Raw genomic sequence first — 21,555 nt, 5'->3', positions numbered from 1 at the left:
GGCCAATAAGATGACTTTGTATAAATAAACAAAAGTATGAAGGCTATTGCTTAACACATTGTAAGCCGCCCTGAGTCTCCGGAGAAGGGCGGCATATAAATCATTTTTTTTAAAAAAAATAAATATTCATACAAATGCTTGATACAAACTTCCATTTTAGCAGCCACCACTGTGCTCTTACCTGCAAAACAAACTAACATCTAAATCAAAGATAAAGTAATGTCTGCTAAAATCATAAAAGTTTATTAGTAATTAGATTAATTACAACTTTTTATTTTATTGTGAACACAATAAACAATTTGTAGATATTTGCTTGCTCTCAGAAGGACTGTGCAGGTATCATACATCTGTCTGGCCTAGTTAATGCCGTCGTGTTTCCCAAAATTTAGTTTGATTACTATAGTTACTGAGTTATTCTTCCTAGAAGGGACGCAGTGGCTCAGTAGCTAAGACACTGTCAATCGAAAGGTTGGCAGTTCAGCAGTTCGAATCCCTAGTGCCGCGTAATGGGGTGAGCTCCCGTTACCTGTCTCAGCTTCTGCCAACCTAGCAGTTTGAAAGCACATAAAAAATGCAAGTAGAAAAATAGGGACCCGCTTTGGTGGGAAGGCAACAGCGTTCTGTGCGCCTTTCGCATTTGGTCATGCCTGCCACATGACCATGGAGATGTCTTTGGACAGCACTGGCTCTTCGGCTTTGAAATGGAGATGAGCACCACCCCCTAGAGTTGGGCACGACTAGCACAGATGTGCAAGGGGAACCTTTACCTTTACCTTTATTCTTCCTCAGGTAATCAGCAAAGATTAGACATTGATGTTATGGACAGGTATTGAATAGTAACCAATAGTTACTGCCACACAGAAAAACAATTCCTTTCCCATTTTATCTTTGAACTTTCTGAACAAAAAAATTTCTGTGACTTATACACTCTAGTTCGCAAAGGAAAACAGTGAATAGATAAAAGTATTATGTTGATGAAGTATTATATCAGACTGAAGAAGCTACTTGGATAAAAAGCAAGATGTTTCAAATGAAAAAAGGGAAGAACTCCAGTTGCCGTGACTCAACTTTCAGATGAAAATATTAAGTTTGTATGATTGCACAGTTTGTATCAGCAATGATGGCTGGCGAATGGCAGAAAATTCCTGATCCTCAGTGTACAACAGTTTGTATGAACAGAGCTTATGTATTTACTTTGGCAATAGAAGTACACAACTCTGCCTACATTTCAAATTTACGGGACTAGAAATTTCACCTAATGTGGTTATGACACCAGTAGGGATCTGATACTCCCCTGGAAAATATAAATTGCCCTGAAAAACCCTCAAAGTAGTTAACAAGCAACACATTTGTTATAGCTAAAGTGTGTGCACTGATTTTTTTACTTAAAACTCATAAAGCAGGTTCTAGGAAAGTAAGAAAAACAAAAATATTGAGATTAGCAAAATTCCCTCTTGAAGTTTCCTATTTTTCTTATCAACTGTTTATACCAAAATTCTGAGCTTGTTCTAAGCTCAGAAGCAAAGTAAAAGATTATGTCAAGATCTTTGAACTAAACTTATATATTATCAATATATTTCAATGTAGACAGAAGATAAATCCTGAATATTCTTGACAGAGCAAAACTAGTTAGTAAAACACATGTATGAAATTCCCTTGATACTTTTGGGTTTTTTAGGTAACATTTTAACAGCAGGAACGCTTCGTTTACAATATTGAGGAAGGGAGATGCCAAAGTTCAAATTAATTAACTGATGATTGAGATGAAAATGGAATTAATTAGACTAGCATTTTTCAAACTGATATCCACAGGATACTTGGAATAAATATTCCCCAAATTTGCAATAATCATGGTAAATTCCTATGCTGGAGAAGAGTAGCTTGGGGTATCCTCCACAGCTAGGATGGTGAATAATGAGGGAGCTGAACGCTATAATTCAGGGAAAAAAACTGGTTTTCCTTATTCCAAACTTAAAAGAATTCCAAGCATAATCATAAATTGTAAGTAATTGCAATGTATCTACATTAGGATTAGGCAACCAAGAACCTTTTCAAAGATGTTTGCTTATATTCAGAGGACTGGTAGAGTGTTCTATCCAGTGGACCACAATGATGCAGAAGAAGGAAATAATGAAGAGAAGGAGTGGAAAGGAAATTTAAAAAAAAGAAAAGCTGTATCTACAATTGGCTTCAACTATGTGCTCCTCATGCAGGTGGTCTATGATGGTTCTTGACAAAAGCAATTACTACCCTAAAGAACTTTTACTAGGCAGCTGAATACTAGGCAGTGTGAATAATGACCCTGCTATGCTGTCACCATCACTGGGTCATTCTTATTTTCCTCAGTATTCCCATGTAGTTTATTAAGTGGGTTCAGGAAAAGGAAAAAGAAATCAAGAACAATATAGTTGTTCTATATACAGACAGCCCCTTCCTTTGCTGTCCTTAATACTCTCCACAAGCTGGAAATAAATCTCTGCTCTGTCTAGCCCTTTCTACATATACAGCCTTCCTAGATAAGTGATCCAATTCTTGAAGAGGTCACAAAGATTGAACAGTTGTCCCTGCTAATGATGGGATTAATTTGAATCCCCAAATAAAGATCTTCTGCCTACCAATGCCTATCTGGATTCTATTCAACCTTGAGGTTAGTTGAAGGCATATTGACTTGTCTAGGTGCCAAGTCAGCAAAAGGAATTAAATCCAGGATGCTTGGAAATGAATCAAACATTATCTTATATACCATAATTGCTGTTTAAATGCAATGTTTAAAACAAGCATAATGAAATTCTTGGACTTAAATATAGTGAACTTCTTGGACTTTCTTGGATTTACCATTCCTATCCTTCCCTACTTTGATCTGATCACTTGTCTCAGATTATGGTACCTGAACACTTTACCATTACTTTTTATGGGCTAGGAAAGGAGCTAACTCTGTCTCTCATTCTATCACTGTTGGTCTCTGGAGCAGGCTGACACTGTGTTACTTCTCAGTTCTGGAATATAATGGAATAACATAAACATATATTTTATGCAGCTGCACTATTTGGAAACCAAAGATACTGCACATGGCAGATTCTTTTATAAACAAAAAACTATCTCCAAATTCAGAGATAACACTTCATAATTTTATCGAATAGAGTTAGAATATAAAATTCACTGGGTATGAAACCATGCAATTCATTTAATAAATCTTCCTGTATAGATCTATTTTTAAATGAAAGAAAAAGAAAAACCAAATTGCACCAGATTATCTGGATTTCCCTTGGTTATTGTTTAGAGATTGTTGTTTTTGTTTCTCTTCTCTAAAATGTGTTTGCAAATCCTGGAAAGCCCTTTAAATGCTAATACAGCATGAACAGGGGATTTTCTTTAAAAGATTTTCTGTTCTGAATGCCAGCAGCTTTATGAGTCAAAACAAACAGTTCTCAGATGTACCATATCAATTGCTCAAGAGCGTTGATCTGAATAGTATAACGCAGGGTGATTTATTTATTTAAAAAAAAACTTTTGAGATTAGCATGACTGCCCATAAAATCATTTAATTTTAATTGTAAGTTTTTATGAAATAATACATTTTTTTTAGTGCAATGGAAAATCCAATTACGTGTAAAAGCTCTGATTCTGATACCAATCTATCGTTCTGTCTGCCTACCCATCCATCCATCAATTCATCCATGACAATTTTGCTTCAGATTTAGGAAGCAAGCAAAAACAGCCATCCAAATTAGTTTCATAAATATTTATCAAAATGAAAAGAGCAATTAATTATCTGGATTTAGGCTCCACTTTAGAACAGGTTTTTTTCTTTTTTTAAAAAAAGCTAAATCATGCGGATAGAAGATGAACTTAGATCAGCACTTAGATCAATCTTTAAATCGGAAGGCAATAGGAATTGATGAAATATCCCCTGAAATTTGGCAGGTGACGGAAGAGAAATCAGTAAAGGTTATAATTAAGCTATGCTAACAGCACAGTAGAACAGGTGGGATGGCTCAGTGGCTAAGACGCTGATTGAAAGGTTGGCAGTTCAGTTGTTCGAATCCCTAGTGCCGTGTAACGGGGTGAGCTCCCATTACTTGTCCCAGCTTCTGCCAACCTAGCAGTTCGAAAGCACGTAAAAAATGCAAGTAGAAAAATAGGGACCACCTTTGGTGGGAAGGTAACAGCGTTCCGTGCACTTTTGCAGTTTAGTCATGCCGGCCACATGACCACAGAGATGTCTTCGGACAGTGCTGGCTCTTCGGCTTTGAAATGGAGCTGAGCACTGCTCCTAGAGTCCGGAATGACTAGCACATATGTGCGAGGGTAACCTTTATCTTTAACAGCACAGTGGCCACCAGATTAGAAGATGTCTATCTTCGTTCCAATACCAAAAAAAGGAGGATTAATAGATTATGCAAACCATACCTGTAATTTCACAACTAGTAAAATGTTTAGGATCATCCAACACAGATTAGAAACTGCATTGGATGGAACACAATTCATTATTGCTGGCGTAAAAATAAATCAATATGTACTTCACTCATTAGAGAAAAGCCTTCAATTGTGGCATTTAAGTCAAGCTGCAAAATGTGCTATAAAAATAAGAAACCCAGAACATAATATTGTCCTCATGAAAACGTATACATAGGTGAGAAAGCCATAATATTGATATAAAAAAGTCACAATTTACTAAGATATACATTATATACTGACAGCTGTAAGAACAAATTTGGAACACCACTATCAGACTAGGAGACTAAAATTGGAGAACATGAACAAGAATGGCTCCCATATTTACTCTGAATTATGCAACAGGGTGAATTTACACATTTGAAATACCATTTTTAGGAAAAATATTATAAGACTAATAACAATAATAGATGAAAGGATTTAGATAGTTACTACCTCATAATGTTTAAGGTAATATACACACATACACACACACAAACAAACACACATATGTATTTTTATTGTGGTCATTTGCTGTAGAAATAAACAGAAAGGAAGCAGAGACTCTCATACGGGAAAGTTTTCCCACAATGTTTTTTTTTATGTTTTACTCCATTTTAGTTGTTTCTTTTTTTGTTATTCCATTGTTACTATCCAATGTAGAATTTTTTTTGCCTTTGCCTTTCATTTAGGATAGGATAGGATTGGATAGGATGGGATGGGATGGGATGGGGTGCCTAAAACAAACACAGCACTACTTTCATTTACTAAACAAGGGAAAGGCAACAGGTGCAACTTCTGTTAGTTCTACTACTGGGAATATTTCTAGTGAATCAGAATTTGGATCCACTTCATTCTAGGCTTTAGTCATGGTGGTTGCCACCATATTCAGGCACCCATGAGGGATTAAATAGGCACACTATGTTTTTGTTTGTATTGGATTTTTTTTTCTGTAAAAGGATTTTTTCCTTTGCCTAAAATGTACTGTTTAAACATAATTACAGAATTATTTCAAAATATATCAATACAGAATTACAAACATGACTGAGAAAAACATGACAATATCCCAGAAGATGAGATTGCTAACTGGTGTGGTAGCTGATGCAGCCCAACAGCATTTAACTGAAAACAAGCTCTTTCCACCTATGCAGAAAGGAAACTGCCAAAGCAACAAAGGAACAAATGATTAGCTCTTAATTGATGAGATAATTTTAGCAAACTGCAAGAGAAGGAAGCCCAACTTTAATATAGTTTGGATTGATTACAAGAAGGTGTTTAACTCCCTGCCACATGATTGGACAACCAAGTGCCTAGAAATAACAGGAGTCACTTGAAACATTAGAAACTTTGTGCAAAGATCAATGGCACAATGGAAGACATAGTTGCTGGTCATTGTGATAGACTGGGAGAGGTTAATATCAAGAAAGGAAACTTTCAAGGAGACTCATGCTTAGCACTGTTAGTCATTAATTCCGCTGTCAATAATACTAAATAATACTAATACTAATACTAAACAACTGGAAGTCAGGCCATGGCTAACAACAAAAACATATGTCAGGATATTCTACCTCCTTTAGATGGACAATCTGAAATAAAATATGCAGCCAAATATTGCAATGGAGTTTGGACAGGACAAATGTGCTACCCTGACCGTCAACAGGGGAAGTAATGAAACTGAAGGAATCAAGATACCCTATGGAAGAAGATTTTAAAATCCAAACTCAGTGAACAAAATACGATCAAGTTGATTAATCCCTGGGAAAGTCTAGTTGATATACAACTGGAATAGTGAACTGGACTCAAACGGAACAAGAAGCCCTGGATAAGAAGACCAGAAATATAATGATAATGCCCTTTATTCACAGAGCAATCTTGACAGACCAGTTACCAAGGAGTCTAGGAGTGGAATGTTGCAAGTACACCCAGCAATTGAAGAAGAAAAAAGAGCACCAGAAGAATATCTGAAGGACAGAGACTAAGAATCACTGAATCTAATATACCACAAATGCGGACTGAATATCAAATGGACTAAATTGGCCTATAAGAAAGATCAAATGTAGAATAGAAAAGAGACATGGCAAAACAAATTATCACATGGCTAGTACATTATAAAAAAACAAGCAGGCAAAGCAGATAACAAGAGCATCAAGGAAAGACTAAGAGCAGGAAAATGAAGAAAATGACAGAGGCTAATTCTGGCTGCCTTAAGAGCAAATACATACGAAGGCAGATCTGAGAAGACAGCAACAGACAGCAAATGTTCCCTCTGCAACAGAATGACAAAGCAAGCAAGAACTGGTGGGACTACAAAATAGTTATGTTAGAAAATGAAAAAGACCAAAGTGCTATGGAACTTTAGAATTCAAATATAAAACATCTGCCACACAACACCCCAAGTTTAACAATTGTTGATTTTAAAAAAAGAGAAAAGTATTGGATGTGAATACTGCAAAACCCAAAGACAGTAGAATAGAACTGAAAGAATTGAAGAAAAAGACCTGCAAGTAGAAGTAGAACTGTGGCAAAAGAAAGCAAAGGTAGTACCAACAATAATCCCCAAACAACTAGAGCACTACTTGAACCCCATCAGCATTGACAAAAGCACATCAGTCAATTGCAAAAGGCAGTTTTAGTTGGAACAGCTTACATCCTGCAGCAATATATTTAACACCACCAAACAACCATGGTTTCTTATCCTAAATTCCTGGGAAGTACTTGATAGATAAGACTGCCAAATCCAATACCAACTGACAAGGTGACCAAGAGCAACAACAATACTAATATTAACATACCAAGACATTAACATAAAATTTTCAGGAGTTTTGTTTAATTTGAGCTATTTTTACTTTAATCTGATAATTCAAATTTAAAAAAAATACTCAGAATTCTAATAAAGATATAAAGGTCTATCAATAAATGTAACCAGCAACTTTTTTTGGTTGATAAGAGCCATTATGGATCATAGTCTATGGATTTTAAAGATACTGTATCTTATTTATCGAACATAGCTGCTCTCATTTAGCTAAACATTTTCTGATGGAGAAAGAAAAGGATGACCACCAATGACTGAGTTCAATAAAGAATGAAACATAATGAAAAAAGAGATAATGTAGATGAATCTGTAAGAAGTATGGTTCTCAGGGTCTAAAGAAAATTTTGGGATGGGATCATGTACTTAATAGATTGCTTCAAGTTATTTAGAACTTGGCTTCTTATGAACTGAAGTTGGCAGAAGGATTGCCAATTAGTCTGTAGAAGATTTACCAGAAATTTGTAGGTACTTCTAGTACTGACTCACAGACCAGAGAAAAATGGCGCATGTGGGAATTCACATTATTTTTATAAATATTTTATAATTCTAGGCCACCAGCATGGCACTCTGATAAGAGTCTGCTGCAGTAGTGGATTTCAAATCCCGTCGCTACTGGTTCACTCGTGGGTACTCACCACTTCTGCGTATGCGCAGCACCATCCAGGCGGGTGGGTGGAGCCTCTCACTGCTACCAGTTCACCCCAGGGCGAACCGATAGCAACCCACCACTGGTCTGCTGGTACTGGACTGCACAAAACACTAGTAGGAGGAAGAGTAAATTCTAGCCTGGTTGCTTTCAAAAATTGTACTCAAAGGAAGATATGTATGTGAGAATTGCTGATTTCTGACTTAAGAGTTATGACAATGCATGCAGGAATCAACAAAGTTGCCTTTGCTGAAACAAGACAAAAATATAGCATGTTGGTTTGTGAAATGAATCACAGGCCTCAGGGCAATTGGAATGCAGGAAGAGGAAAAGAAGAATGCTAATTAGAAACTACTAACAGCAAACAGCTATACACATTTTTCTTCCTTTTCTCTTTGAAAGAAAAAAGAAGGTTAATTTTTTTTCAAGATAATTGTTTTTACAGAAACCACCTGAGCGACAGAAAAAGAACTCCAGTGATTTTGACAGACTATTGTTACCTATACAAAAGGAAGGATGGGACTCACCCTGTTGGAGCTCAGCTATGAAATATTAATCAGGGCAGGTGGAATCCCATCAATAAGAGAGGCACAAAGACTACAAAGAATGATATCTAGCTCTTAGCAGTTTGCAAAATAAATAATCTAAGTCAGGGTGTCCAAAAATAAATATGTATTAAGCACATTTTGATTTCAACATAAATCAAATTCACAATGCATTGCATGTTCAGCGATCCACTTTTGGTGTACATCAGTCTTTCTCAACTTTGGTCACTTTCAGACATGAGCACTTCAGCTCCCAGAATTCCTCAGCAAGCCTTGCTGACTGAGGAATTCCGGGAGCTGAAGTCCACACCAGGGGTGAAATGCTCCTGGTTCGGACCTGATCTCCTGATCTGATAGCAATGGCGGCGGATGGTTCGGAGAACCGGTAGCAAAAATACCCCCCACCAATTTTACATTTCACCACTGGTCCACACATCTGAAAGTGAACAAGGTTAAGAAACACTTGTGTACATGATTTAGGTGTATGTTTTGCTTCTTTGACTAGAAACTCTACCATGACAGGTGATGTGCAAAATCAGAAAATGCATTCCTTTAAAATATAGCAGAAAATCCAATAATAATGTCTTACAATTTTGACAAATAACACAAAATTGCATTTCTATGTATCTAAGACACTTTGAATACATATAAATATTCAATAATTTTAAGAGAAAATGATACGACAGATGAGCATTAGTTAATTTTGTCTTTAAATCTTCATGAATTTTATGATAGTTCTGATTGCCCAGTGATATTTTTGTTAAGCAACACCAGAAAGCTGCAAAATATTATAACCTAGGTACTGTTTAACTTGTTGATTTAAGCAGGTACAAACAGTGTTCCAACAAGAAGTCCAAAGCAACTTGCCACATTCAATCAATACCTTTTTTTACTCAAATGAGCATCTGTATGGAACCATACAGGAACAGATGCAATTGGTGGTAGAACGACCCCACTTCCTCCAAATAATATTTTCTGCTTTGTATTGGAAGTACAGCCACATCCTTATTTATAATACTTCCATTTTTCTATATGGACATGAAGGATTTTCTGATAGTGGCCATTTGTCATGATTTCTAAATTGCATTTGAGTAGGCCTTAGAATTCTACAAATGTCTATAGTTATGAAGAAGATTCATTTATAAATGACTCCTGTCATTCAATGTTATTCACATTGCCATTATTTCTCTTCTGCTTTATTATATTAGATGAGCAGAATGTCATGTACTCCGCTCCTCTTGTATTAAATACAGGAAAGGAAAAAGAGTATGATTCTTAAAATTGGCTTTCTCTGAACTAGTTTAGCTATGTAAGGTGAGGGGATTTGTAGTTTAACTATACATGTATTATGTATGTCACCTCTAGGTGAGATAGGCAGCATATATATTTAAAAAATAAACAAATAAATGTGTATACTTACAGGTCATTATGAATCAGGCCATAAATCTGTGGTAGGTTATGATGATAGATTCCTCGCAGGATAATTAGTAATAGTATCACAACTAGGGCTGGAAGACCCCAACCCAAAAGAAAAAAAATTAGATAACGCCGTTCTGTGTGTTCATCGTTCATCACCAAGATATACCAAAAATTAACAGCCTATGGAATAACAGAGAACCAATCAATGTTTAATAGTATTTTACTAACAGTTCTGTAACAACTTTTTAGAAATATACTTATGCCAACATCCAACCCAATTAGTGACAGAAAACTGACAGCAGAAAAAAAACCTAGCAGTCCATCGAGTCTGTCCTTTGAGTTTTTTCCTTGTTGTTTTTGTTTTCTTTTTAATTAATTATTTTAATTATTATTTTTATTTTTTGATTTTTGTCAGATGATGGGCGTATGCTTATCCCAAGCATCTTTAAGCTCAGTTACTGATGTTTTTATTCTTCAAAAATAAAAAATATGAGTCTAGGAGTGGCAATCTATATTTGCAACCAGTTGATATCAAATATAAATATCCTTGGGTCTGCCTCTACTGTATAAAAGCAGTGGTTCTTATAGGTTAAACCAAAAGGCAGTATGTACAATAGATAAACTATTAGAACTCAGGAGAAATAAGTTCAAGTCACCACTTTGGGTCAGGCACCTCTTCAATACATCCTCACAGAACTGTAGAAAGGATATAAAATGAAAAGAGAAACCTTCCCTCCCTTCTTATAAGTTGCCTCGGGTTCCCAGAGAAACAGAATGGTATGAATGTCATAAATCAAAACAAACATAGAGCTTCGTTCTGAATGAACATTAAGAAAAACGTATTAATAAGAAAAAAAATGTTCAGGAAACCAAAGGCATCACTCTATAATGAGAGGCTAGACCCCCACTCATTGCAGGGTTGATAGCCATCTGCTGGAGACACTTGTGCTGGGCTGCATTCTCTGGATAAGATGACAGTTTTATGCCACTGTGCAACACAGTGTAAAAAAAGAGTAATTTTGATCAGATGCAGACAAACAGAAATGTATTGTTTAATTTTTATCCCTGTCACCTGAACTGCAGAATTAGCAGTTAATTTGCATAACATGCAAAACAGATTGTCTGCATGTGTCAGACTGGAATATGTAAGGGCTATTCTGAATCACACATACAACTGCTGATTACATCAGTGCCCATATCATTAAACCTATTTGTATAGAGCTTTTGGAGAAAATGAAACAATGCCAATACTTGACAACTGCTAAAAAAGGTCTTCTGCTAGACATTACAGAATAATAATAATAATTTTAAAAGGATTTATAAAGGAACCACTGGTGGTAAAGTAACCCCAAAACTTTTGAAGCTCAAATCTTCTTCTCTCCTAAATGAACCATTTGCAAGCAGGAAGTATTAAGTCACATTGAATTTATTCCCAATACATTAACTTAAGAATGATCTAAAAATTTATCCAGCTCATGCCTCCTGAGAATTCAACATTTAGTGATAAATAGGCAATTGTTTAAATGTACCTTGGCAAACATTTCGAAAGGTCAGAGGAGGAAATTAATGGCTACACATTTTCTTAATACAATCAAGGAAAAATGATGCAGTGGACATTTTAAATAACACACTGTGAGTGTGTGAGTGTGGGTATATGTTTGCATGCACGTATATGTATTTATTAGCAGCTCATCATTTTAATAAGCCTATGGAGCTTTTTGTGCCCTGCGTTCATTTTATAACTATGTTGTTTTCTTTTTGTGACATTAAAAGAACAAAGTGCTAGGTAGAATGCATCTTACTGCATGACCTTGAAATAAAACTAGGCCATGCTTCAGCTACAGACAGATGAATCCTGAAATTTATTTTTGTCATTCTATTTAGTCAAAGAGCCATGATCCCATTAATTCTACCTCTTAGAACAAGGGTTTTTAGCCATGCAATTTTCTAAGAACTGGTACTATGTGTCCTTACCCTTGTTTTCTGTGATTATTTAATCACAGTTACGTATCTTCTTATCTCTTATTGCATAAATGATAATACAGACCCAACTGGACCTTGCAAACTTTGTGAACTTGGTTCGTTTGCTATTTCCTATATGTATATTCCTGATATGTAATGTCATTTTTTAAATCTTGATAACTATACGCCTCTCATCTTTTGGTATTCTAGAATTAAATAGATCAAATACAAACAGAAGATCTAACTTTAGCAATATTTTTCTGTTGCTATGGTGTAATAATAACAACCAGTTGTGTGGACACAAAAAGGTACAGCCAGTTTCCTAGCTGCTAGAAGAATTAACTCATGCAGAAATTTCTAGTGTGTCGAGGAGTAAATCAGAAATAACTTTCACTTTATTTGAATATATATATATATATATATATATATATATATATATATATATATATGTATGTATGTATGTATGTATGTATGTATGTATGTATGTATGAAAGAGAGTATAGTGGCTGGATTGTATAGTGACTAGAATGCCATCTTTGATGCAGGAGACCTGGGTTCAAATCCTGGATAGTACCTACCTTATCAGTAGGTGTCCTAGGGTAAAGACTCCTTAATGCTTCACCTGCCTACCTCAAAATATGAAAGTGGTGTGAACTAGGAGAGTCATACCGACTCAGACATTGCCAGGATGAACAAAGTCCACATCAGATGTTGAGGAACCAGGACAATCTGATAATAAGTGGATGAATGAAACACATAATTCATGGATAAGACAAGAGACGCTGGGATTGATGGAATACTATTACAAGAACAGACCTAATAAGAGGGAATAAATGAAAGGTATGCAAAAGCATGGATGGACAGAAGACTTGCAACTTCACTAACTGAGAAACAGCTAGTAAATCAACACTTCAACATAATTAAGAGGAAGCTGCTCTCACAAGTTCAGATAGACCAATTACACATTATAGTCCATAGTGAAGAAGACTCGAAAAAACAACTGGATGTGCAGTCAATCCTTGAAGCTTGAATGTAATTAGCACCCCCTCCATTACAGAGCAGAATAGCTGTTATGAGGCATAAGACCATGGATAAACTAGATACAATCAATTCTCAAGACTGGATACAAAGGCTCAGTAGAGAAGTACTATCAAACAGTATCCTAGAAGACTCCAATAGAGCCTTTGCAGAATTGTTTAGTAATCTGTATTCTCCTTATTTTTTAAAAGAAAGAGCAAAAGTAGATCCAGAATTGTAAGGACCTATCCTATTTACAAATATAAAGCATGTAATTATTTTATTACGACTTGGGTTACAGAATATATGATGCTGACTAATCAATTTTGTTAGTATGAAGTGTTACATATATTAAGCATACTACAATACATTTTTCTCTATTTATCACAGATTTACATATATCAGTTCCCAAAGATTTGGGTTTAGCTTTTTTAATAACTTAAAGAAAAATTAATCCACTATGTAAGCTAATTGGAGAATTGGAATAAAGCATCAAATAACCTGAGCCTTGGAAAGGATTATACATAGCATTAGCTATAGGGAATTTTAATGTAAATATTCCTTCAAGTTGACCTCTGGTTGTTAGATGGATAAATTCAGCCAGTTTCCTTAAGAACAATATGAAAATTGAGGATATAGAAGGCAGAATGTGTTTCTTTAGAAATGTCCAGTACTGAGATCCAGAGTTCTGTGGATATAGCATGGGCAACTCTTTGTATCTGCCAGTTGCTCCTTTAAAAAGAAAAGAGTCTTCTATATTTTTACAATAGCAATGAGGGCTAAGGAAAATATGTGTTTGAGGTAAGGAAGCAGCAACTTTTTAACATAAGTTAATAGGAAATAAACACTGTGATTACAGTAGGAGTCATCACTGTACACAGGCAACAGACAGTTTGGTATATTGGTTAAGATGCAGAACTAAAAGCCACAAGACTGTGAGCTCTAATTCTCCCTTAGGAATAAAAGCCAGCTGGATGACTTTGAACCAGTCACTCTCTCCCTTCCAGGAAATAGGAAGGAGGACCATTATATATGGTATATACATACATACATACATACATACATACATACATACATACATACACATACACACACACACACACATACACACACACACAGAGAGAGAGAGAGAGAGAGAGAGAGAGAGAGAGAGAGAGAGAAAGAGAGAGATACACCCACCCACCCACCCACCCACACACACACACACACATAAATATATAAAAATATGCATATACCACACTTTAAACTTTTTTCTTGAACTAAATATTTTATTGCACTTTGGCCTGAATGATTTATGCAGTTACATGACTGCTAGATTATTGCTAAAGTTAAATCTGCTGTGTGTGTGTGTATATGTGTGTGTGTGTATATATATACACACACATACACATTATACAATATATACCATTCCATTGTATGTACCATTATATACAGTATGATACTTTCAGTTGTAAAAAACAAACATGGGATATAAAGAGGAGGAGAAGGAGGATGAGGAAGTAGGAGGGAGAAGGAGAAGAAGAAACATTTATGCTTCTTTATGTAGAAAAAAAATCGCTCCTAAATATAAATATGTGCTAAATGAATGTTATCCAAAAGCAAAAGGACAGCAGCTGCATAAACCCAGGAAAAGGTCAGCCCTTATAGGAACTGCCGAGAAGCCCTTTGTTCATTGCCTGAAAACTCTCATGTTCCTTTCTGGAATCAGATCCAAAATTCTGCATAAAAAAACAGAATTTTTACTAACCTGAATAAGCATCCAACTGAACTGACAAAGGTAGAGATAGTGGGTAACTGAACCCAAAGCAGAACAACTTTCTTCAGAGAGCTGTTGACTTGTGTAAGCTGAAGCCAGAAATGATATCTAGAAGAGAATTATAGTGACATTAGTTTAAAAATTTATTCACAATGTTAAGGAAGGTATCAGACTCACAATTCATAACATGTATGTATTAGTCAAGCTCTCCACCATACTATTTTGAATATGCACTTTTTTCTTGAACAAAATATTTTACTGCACTTTGGCCTGAATGATTTATGCAAATACATGACTGCTAGATTATCCATGTTCAGTAACTCTCAAGATTTATACTCTGTTAAAATAAAGCTACCAACCAAGGATCTATGTAATAGGCAGGATCTATTAAGTGAAACATTTCAAAAAGCAATGTGTTACTCAATAGAAACTTAAATCAGGGTTTTTTAAGCTGTAGGCTGCGACCCTCTGTGGGGCTGCCAGCCCATCTGCAGATTTTTTTTTTAGGCTTGCACACATAAGCATTTGTCCAGGAAGAGAAGTACCAAGGTCTGACAAGGCTTCAGATCTGCTTAATCTGTTCATGCCATCTCCAGCCCCCATCTCCAAACATCTGGTGCATGTTCACCCATGCTAAGCCTTGTTTTCAAGCTTTCTCTCCAAGAGGGTTTGAGGTCTTTGTGGGAGGTGGCAAGCAGTTGAGCCAGGACCATGAAAATGAAGGCAGGCAAGGAGCAAACCCCACTCCCCTTCTTCTTCCCAGGTCCATCTCCTCCATGCCCTGCAAATAGGAATCACTAGAAGATGGGAAAGAAAGGCATCTGAAGGAATTACTAGTGGGCTGTTGAGTATTGTTTTCTGGGGGCTCTGGTTATCTTTCTACTTGTATCAACTGAAACCACTGTCAACATTCTGGCTGTCTGGGAGAGGTTGAAACAGCAATGGCAGCTTCCTCATTCACCATAAAGGAAGGGATGATGAAAAGCCCCCAAAGGCAGACAGGATAGAGCATCACAAAACTGCAGTAGCACATTCCCACTTATGGCACACATGAATTGCCTAGGCTGTGTGCTTTACTTTGGGGCTCCTTGGTAAAAGATATTCCAGGAAGAGGAACAAGAAGCACTGCACTTTGATTCTGTCCACCATCACCCTGCTTTACTTATTTCACACCTGTGTTTTGAAGAAATAAGGCTATCCTGAAGAAGGGAAGGGAAGGGAAGGGAAAGGAAGAAAGGATTGATTTACAGACTAAGAAACTAGGGGAACTCTATCTAGTAGCATAACCTACAGCCTGGACTAATGAAAAGTGTAAGCTGCATCTCACTTAATGAAAAGAAGGGAACCCAATATAGCTTAGCAGAATTTATTACTGCAAAGCAAGAGTTTGGAAAAGTCTACTTGGGGCCATCTTTATTGTCGGGCTTCATTTTACAGGCAAGAAATTATCACTTGGGAAAAGACAATTGAAATACAAATAGATAGTATTTATTGAAATAAAGAATTTAGCCATGCATTACACATAGTCCTCAAATTATGACCATAATGGAGCCTGTCCATTGCAATTGTAAGTCATAATAGTTGTAAAATGAGTCTACCATGTGACTGATTCAATTTTTCATCATTTTTTGCATTGGTCATTAAGAAAACATGCTGGTTGTAAAATAAATACCAAGTTGTTAAGTGAATGCTGCAGTCATTAAGTGAACCTATAGTTTGCCCCGCCCCGCCCCCCAAAAAAAGGAATAACTTCTGATTTTCATCAAAATTGTGGTAAATCAGTCACAGGTGACTGTGGGACGCTGCAAATGGTCATAAATGCAGCTGTGTTGGCAAACATTCAAAGTGCGGTGACATGACTGGGACAGGACGGGGGAGGCAACCATCAGAATTTTGGATCCAGGTTGTCTCTTTTTGTGTTTCAGTTGGAACTTCAAACACTCGCTAAGCAAACAATTGTAAGTCAAGGATTGCCTGTACTGTGTCTGAAGAACAAGCTCAATGCATAGAAAAAATGTTCCAACCCGCTTACATTCTGCTTTCTTTCATATGTAATAGATTAATAACCCCCTCCTTTGACAAGGTTATCTGTATCCACTGTCTGTTTTAACATCAGATTTTCTAACAGGTTGCCTTCTAATGACTGTGATAGCTAACAGTCATGTTTGTGGTTAAAGAGGACAAAGGACTCAGCTGCAACATCCTTGGTGTAGTTCCCATCAAAGGTTCAGAGATGGGAACAGAAATGCTATGCTTGTTCACTTTTGTATCCAATAGCAAAATGCTTCGAAGTATGATCAGAGACATATTTAATGCAAAAACATTTCAAAATTCATACTGTAGGAAGCCCTCCCTCCCCAGATTAAGATATGTTTTATGCTTAATGTTAAAAAGAGACAGGATAAAATATTTCCCCTAAAGGAGAAAAATCTTAACAAAGGCAGAAAGCAGCCCCAGTCTTCCTTCCATAAGAAAACAGCCTCAAGCAGAAGCTTGAAAAGGCTGGTCTTTAGGAATGGAGATTTAATGGGGCCAATCCATTCATAAGCAAAGATACTCCAAATAAGCAACATAACAGGCAAGGAGCCAAAGTTGACAAGATTAGCTCCGACAAACACCTAGGATTTGCACTTCCCCTTTTGCCTGTCGAGCCAGCCATGACCTCTACATGATCCCATAAGAATCTGGCAACAGCCATTAAAATATTGAAGGACATATTCTTGCACAGGAACAGGCATCTCAATCACAAAGCTCCAAAGAATGTATAAAAGCCCACCTACTCTCAATCCCATTTTGTCAGCCACCCCAACATGCCGCTGTCACAAGTTTTTGGCTTCAAAATAAAGAGAACTTCCTTTCCTGCACCCTGCCTCCATTTTATTTCCAGTGTCTTTCTCCCAGCTTGGAACCGGACTGGATTTTACTTCCAACAATATTACTATGGAAAAAGTATTTTCCCTCCTTTTTAGGTTGAATTAAAAATATAAATGGAAGAAAAATTGAAATCCTAAATCTTAAGAAGCATTTTGAGGCCTTGAAATAACCCAAATCTGGAAATTTAAAATTGAAATCTTGCTCCTATCTAAAATAGTAATTCAATTCTGTTAATCTGGAGGATTCTCTCCTGCTATAAATTATTCCTTTCCTCTAGGCATTAAAGTAAATTTGTCTAGTTATGTAAAATAGAGTAAAAGCTACTCCATCTACTTTCTTTGTAATAAAATTCATTATAGAGCCTTCTTGCCAGTCTGAATTTCTACCAAATACACAGATCTGATTTATACAATGATAGAAATATGGTCCATATTGGATCTCAAATATCTCTTCTGATTGGCAGCAGATCCCTAAATTCCCAGTAGAGACAGCTACTGTACTGAGACATTCTCAGCTTGCACTAGATGGGTTTCTTGAATAGAGACAATGAGGTATTCTTTTATTTCCCATCTTGTATTTTGTACTTGTCACTGTAAAATGTTCTGCAGTCTTTGGAGATAGTAGGAAATTAAAATAAGCGAACAACTAAATTAGTTAAGGAGCCAATACTGGTGAATTAGACACTTTCAAACACTGCAGATCTCTCTTCATTGCTTTCATTTCATTTTTATTATTTAGAGTTAAAACAAAATTTTACTAAAAAGACAGAAATACCAGCATGTGCAAACCATACTATGATTAATGTTGGTTTTGGAACATGGAGCAAATGAATTTCTACTGTACTTCATGAATTTGGCTTATTAAAATAGAGCCTCCTTAATGCTTCTGTTTCCATTAACAATGGCTTCAAATATAGCAGCAGTATCACTAATTTGTGTCACTCTTTAATAATAAAAAATACATTATTAAAATGTATTTTGACCAAACCTCGTTTTAATCCTTGCTGTTTCTTACCAAAAACATATAACAAATATAATACCGGTTGATAAAAGTCTGGATAATGGATGTGGCAATAGTTGGAAATAGCAGATTAGAAGAGAAAAAACTGGAGAAGATAATAAAATACAAATACCTACAAATAGAAAGAGAATGACTGTGGCAGAAGCAAGCAAGATAGTACCAATAGTAGTAGAGGGCTTGGGTGTAATTCCAAAACAACTGGAGCACCACTTGACTACCATTGTCATTGAAAAATTCACCGTCAGTCAATTGCAAAAGTGGCTTTACTCAAAATGGTTTCCATCCTGGGACGATATCTGTAACACTATCAAACATGGGGAAATACTAATTATACTACCAGAGTCGAACAAGATTCTCTCAGCGCAAATGATCTGCAAACCATTAAAATATCTTTCACATTGTTTTTTTTAAAAATGTAATGCATCTGGTATTTGTCTCTGCCATTTGACCTGAACCCATATCAATCTTCTTCCTGTTTTTCTTGTGCCATCTAAGAGCATGGTAGTATCTCAGTTGGAACTGCAGACATCAACCAAGGGATAATTTACACCTCAGCCCTAATTTATACCTTTGATCTGTATAAGCTCGTTCCTTGCAGAACCAGGGGGCCAACTTGCCAATTGAGAAAACAAAGGAATGCTCAAGGACGAGATAAGACTAATTGGGAAGTTTCTATTCCCTTGCAGGGCAACAAGGAATACACAAACCTAAATTAGGAGGCCAGAATTGGGTACTAAGCTGACGTCTCTGAGGGTATAAAAGGACGCCATACCTTCCTCAAGGTGTGTCTATCTCCTCACATGATTGTATCTGTATGTTCTGGATATAGTCCCACCCAGTATTTTGTTTTTGGCCATAAATAAAATCTGGTTTTTTTGCAAGCCTCGTCTTGAGTCTCTCTCTTTGGCATTCTGGTGACTCGAGTATATTTTGGGATCTTACATTTCTTGCGCCCAACGTGGGGCTTGAAGGCATACTTTCTTCAAGATGGCTGCATTCAGCTTCCCACAAACTGAGCCGCTTTGAGGCTTGGTGGCCTTCATTAAAGGCAGACGGAAGAAACCAGCTTGGACCAGTACCGAAGTCAAGAGCGCTCCTAGAAAAATTTATCCAGTGACTTTGATCTGGTCATTTGCTGGCAGGCTCCGATTCTGCCTGCCCTGAACGCCTAACAAAGAGGCTTGAACTGTGGGGGGTTATGGAACTGAGCTGGGTGAGTAGAATTTTTTTTTCTTTTGGGAAGGTGACTGTTGCCTTGTGTGTGTGTGTGACTGCAATGTGGGAAATACCTAATAGAGGTTTGCCTACATTTTGAAAGGAATGTGACTGTTGGAATAAGAATCTGTAGTGAAAGAGAGGGCTCTGACCAAACTTCGGACCCGCAGGAGAGGTCTGGGAAATCTCTTAGGGAAAAAGAGAGAGTGTGGCTAGGCTTCGCACCAATGGAAAGATGTGGGAAATCTCCTCAGGAAGAAAGAGAGTCTAGTCAGGCTTCGAGCTGACGGAAAGGAATCCCCTGGGAAAAATGGGCAACCATGCTGGTAGCTTGTTTGGAACAAATAACCTAGTAACAAGAATAGGGCCGTGTTCTCAATTCGGCTATATTAGCCCACTGGAACATGTTACAAACAAGTTGTGAAAAAAAAAGGAAAAAGGAAAAAAATTTCAAACATATGATTTTGAAACATTTGAACTGAACAATTTGGGAAGATTTGATGTGTAAGTATATTTATTTTCATGGGTATAAGGAAAATAAAGCTTCTCCCAGAAAACTAATCTTCAAAATAACCTTTCCTACAATATATTCTAAAAGGTAAGAAAAACCAGAGGGGGAAAAAACCCAATGATTTAGCAAGGATAGGTGCAGAAAAATAGCAATTGTAAGAATATTTCTTAGCAAACCAACATAACCTTGCAAGACTTAAGTACTATAGTCACAAAAGAGTTTGATAATTTTTAAGATTAAAATAGAAATCTTTATTATATAAAAATTTTCAACGCACTTGCAGCTGTTTTTCAGTTTTGACTTAGCTCTAGATATACAATGGAAGTAACCTTATGTTTATTAACATTAACATTTCAGAAAGCATTAATTTTGATATAAACTTTTTCCTTAACTTTAAAAGTTTAATTCACCTAAATCATCATAGTGTTAAAAGTTTCACCTAAATCATCATAGTATTAAAAATCTCTAGTTAATTCTGTACAAATATCCCTATACCCATAATATAATGTATAAGTTACATCTTACAATGCAGTAAAATTATCTAAAAAAAAAACACTAATGAGTTTGATCATTTTTACTATTATTATTATTTATTATTATTAGTTCAATTTATATGCCACCTTTCTCCGGAGAGTCAGGGCGGCTTACAATGCATTTAAAAAAAAAAAATCATTATAAAAATATTTAAACATTAAAACATTAAAACCCATTCACACCATTCATGGCCGGATCTCACAAGATCGCAACAGCGAGATCAACAGCCCCAGGCCTGCCAGAAAATCCAGGTCTTCATTGCTTTTCGGAAGGCCAATAGGGTGGGGGTGGTCCGGACTTCAGGAGGTAACTGGTTCCAGAGAGCTGGGGCAGTCACAGAGAAGGCCCTCCCCTGCGGGCCCACTGATGGGACCCGGAAGAGACCAACGCTGTGGGATCTTACCGGTCGCTGGGAGCTATGTGGTAGAAGGCGGTCTCGAAGATAACCTGGCCCTGAGCCATGTAGGGCTTTAAAGGTAATAACCAACACCTTGAATTGTGGCCAGAGACCAATAGGGAGCCAGTGCAGCTCGTGGAGAATTGGTGTAATGTGGGTGTATCTAGGTGCACCCACGATAGCTCACATGGCTGCATTCTGGACCAACTGTAGTCTCCGAACACTTTTCAAGGATAGCCCCATGTAGAGCATGTTGCAATAATCTAACCATGAGGTGACAAGGGCATGAGTGACTGTGAGGAGAGCCTCCCGATCCAAATAGGGTCGCAATTGGTGCACCAGGCGAACTTGTGCAAAGGTCCCCCTAGCCACAGCTGTCAGATGTTGCTCTAATCTTAGCTATGAGTCAAGGA

General features: G+C 36.7%; 1 protein-coding gene across 1 annotated transcript in view; it reads right to left on the bottom strand.

Annotated features, from left to right (window-relative positions):
• Window positions 1-21,555, bottom strand: part of ADGRV1 (adhesion G protein-coupled receptor V1) — a 277,279-nt gene that overhangs the window by 48,549 nt on the left and 207,175 nt on the right. The window contains exons 84-85 of the mRNA XM_060690619.2: window positions 14,583-14,699; window positions 9,858-10,036 (exon numbers count right to left, since the gene is read on the bottom strand). Coding sequence (XP_060546602.2) covers window positions 9,858-10,036; window positions 14,583-14,699 — 296 coding nt within the window. The remainder of the gene's footprint in view (window positions 1-9,857; window positions 10,037-14,582; window positions 14,700-21,555) is intronic.

This window comes from Pantherophis guttatus, chromosome 2 (genome assembly GCF_059756535.1).
Source record: "Pantherophis guttatus breed Tessera chromosome 2, ASM5975653v1, whole genome shotgun sequence".
NCBI classification, from domain to species: domain Eukaryota; kingdom Metazoa; phylum Chordata; class Lepidosauria; order Squamata; family Colubridae; genus Pantherophis; species Pantherophis guttatus.
Note: the sequence above shows the minus strand (reverse complement) of the source record. Positions and strands in the feature narration are given on the sequence as shown.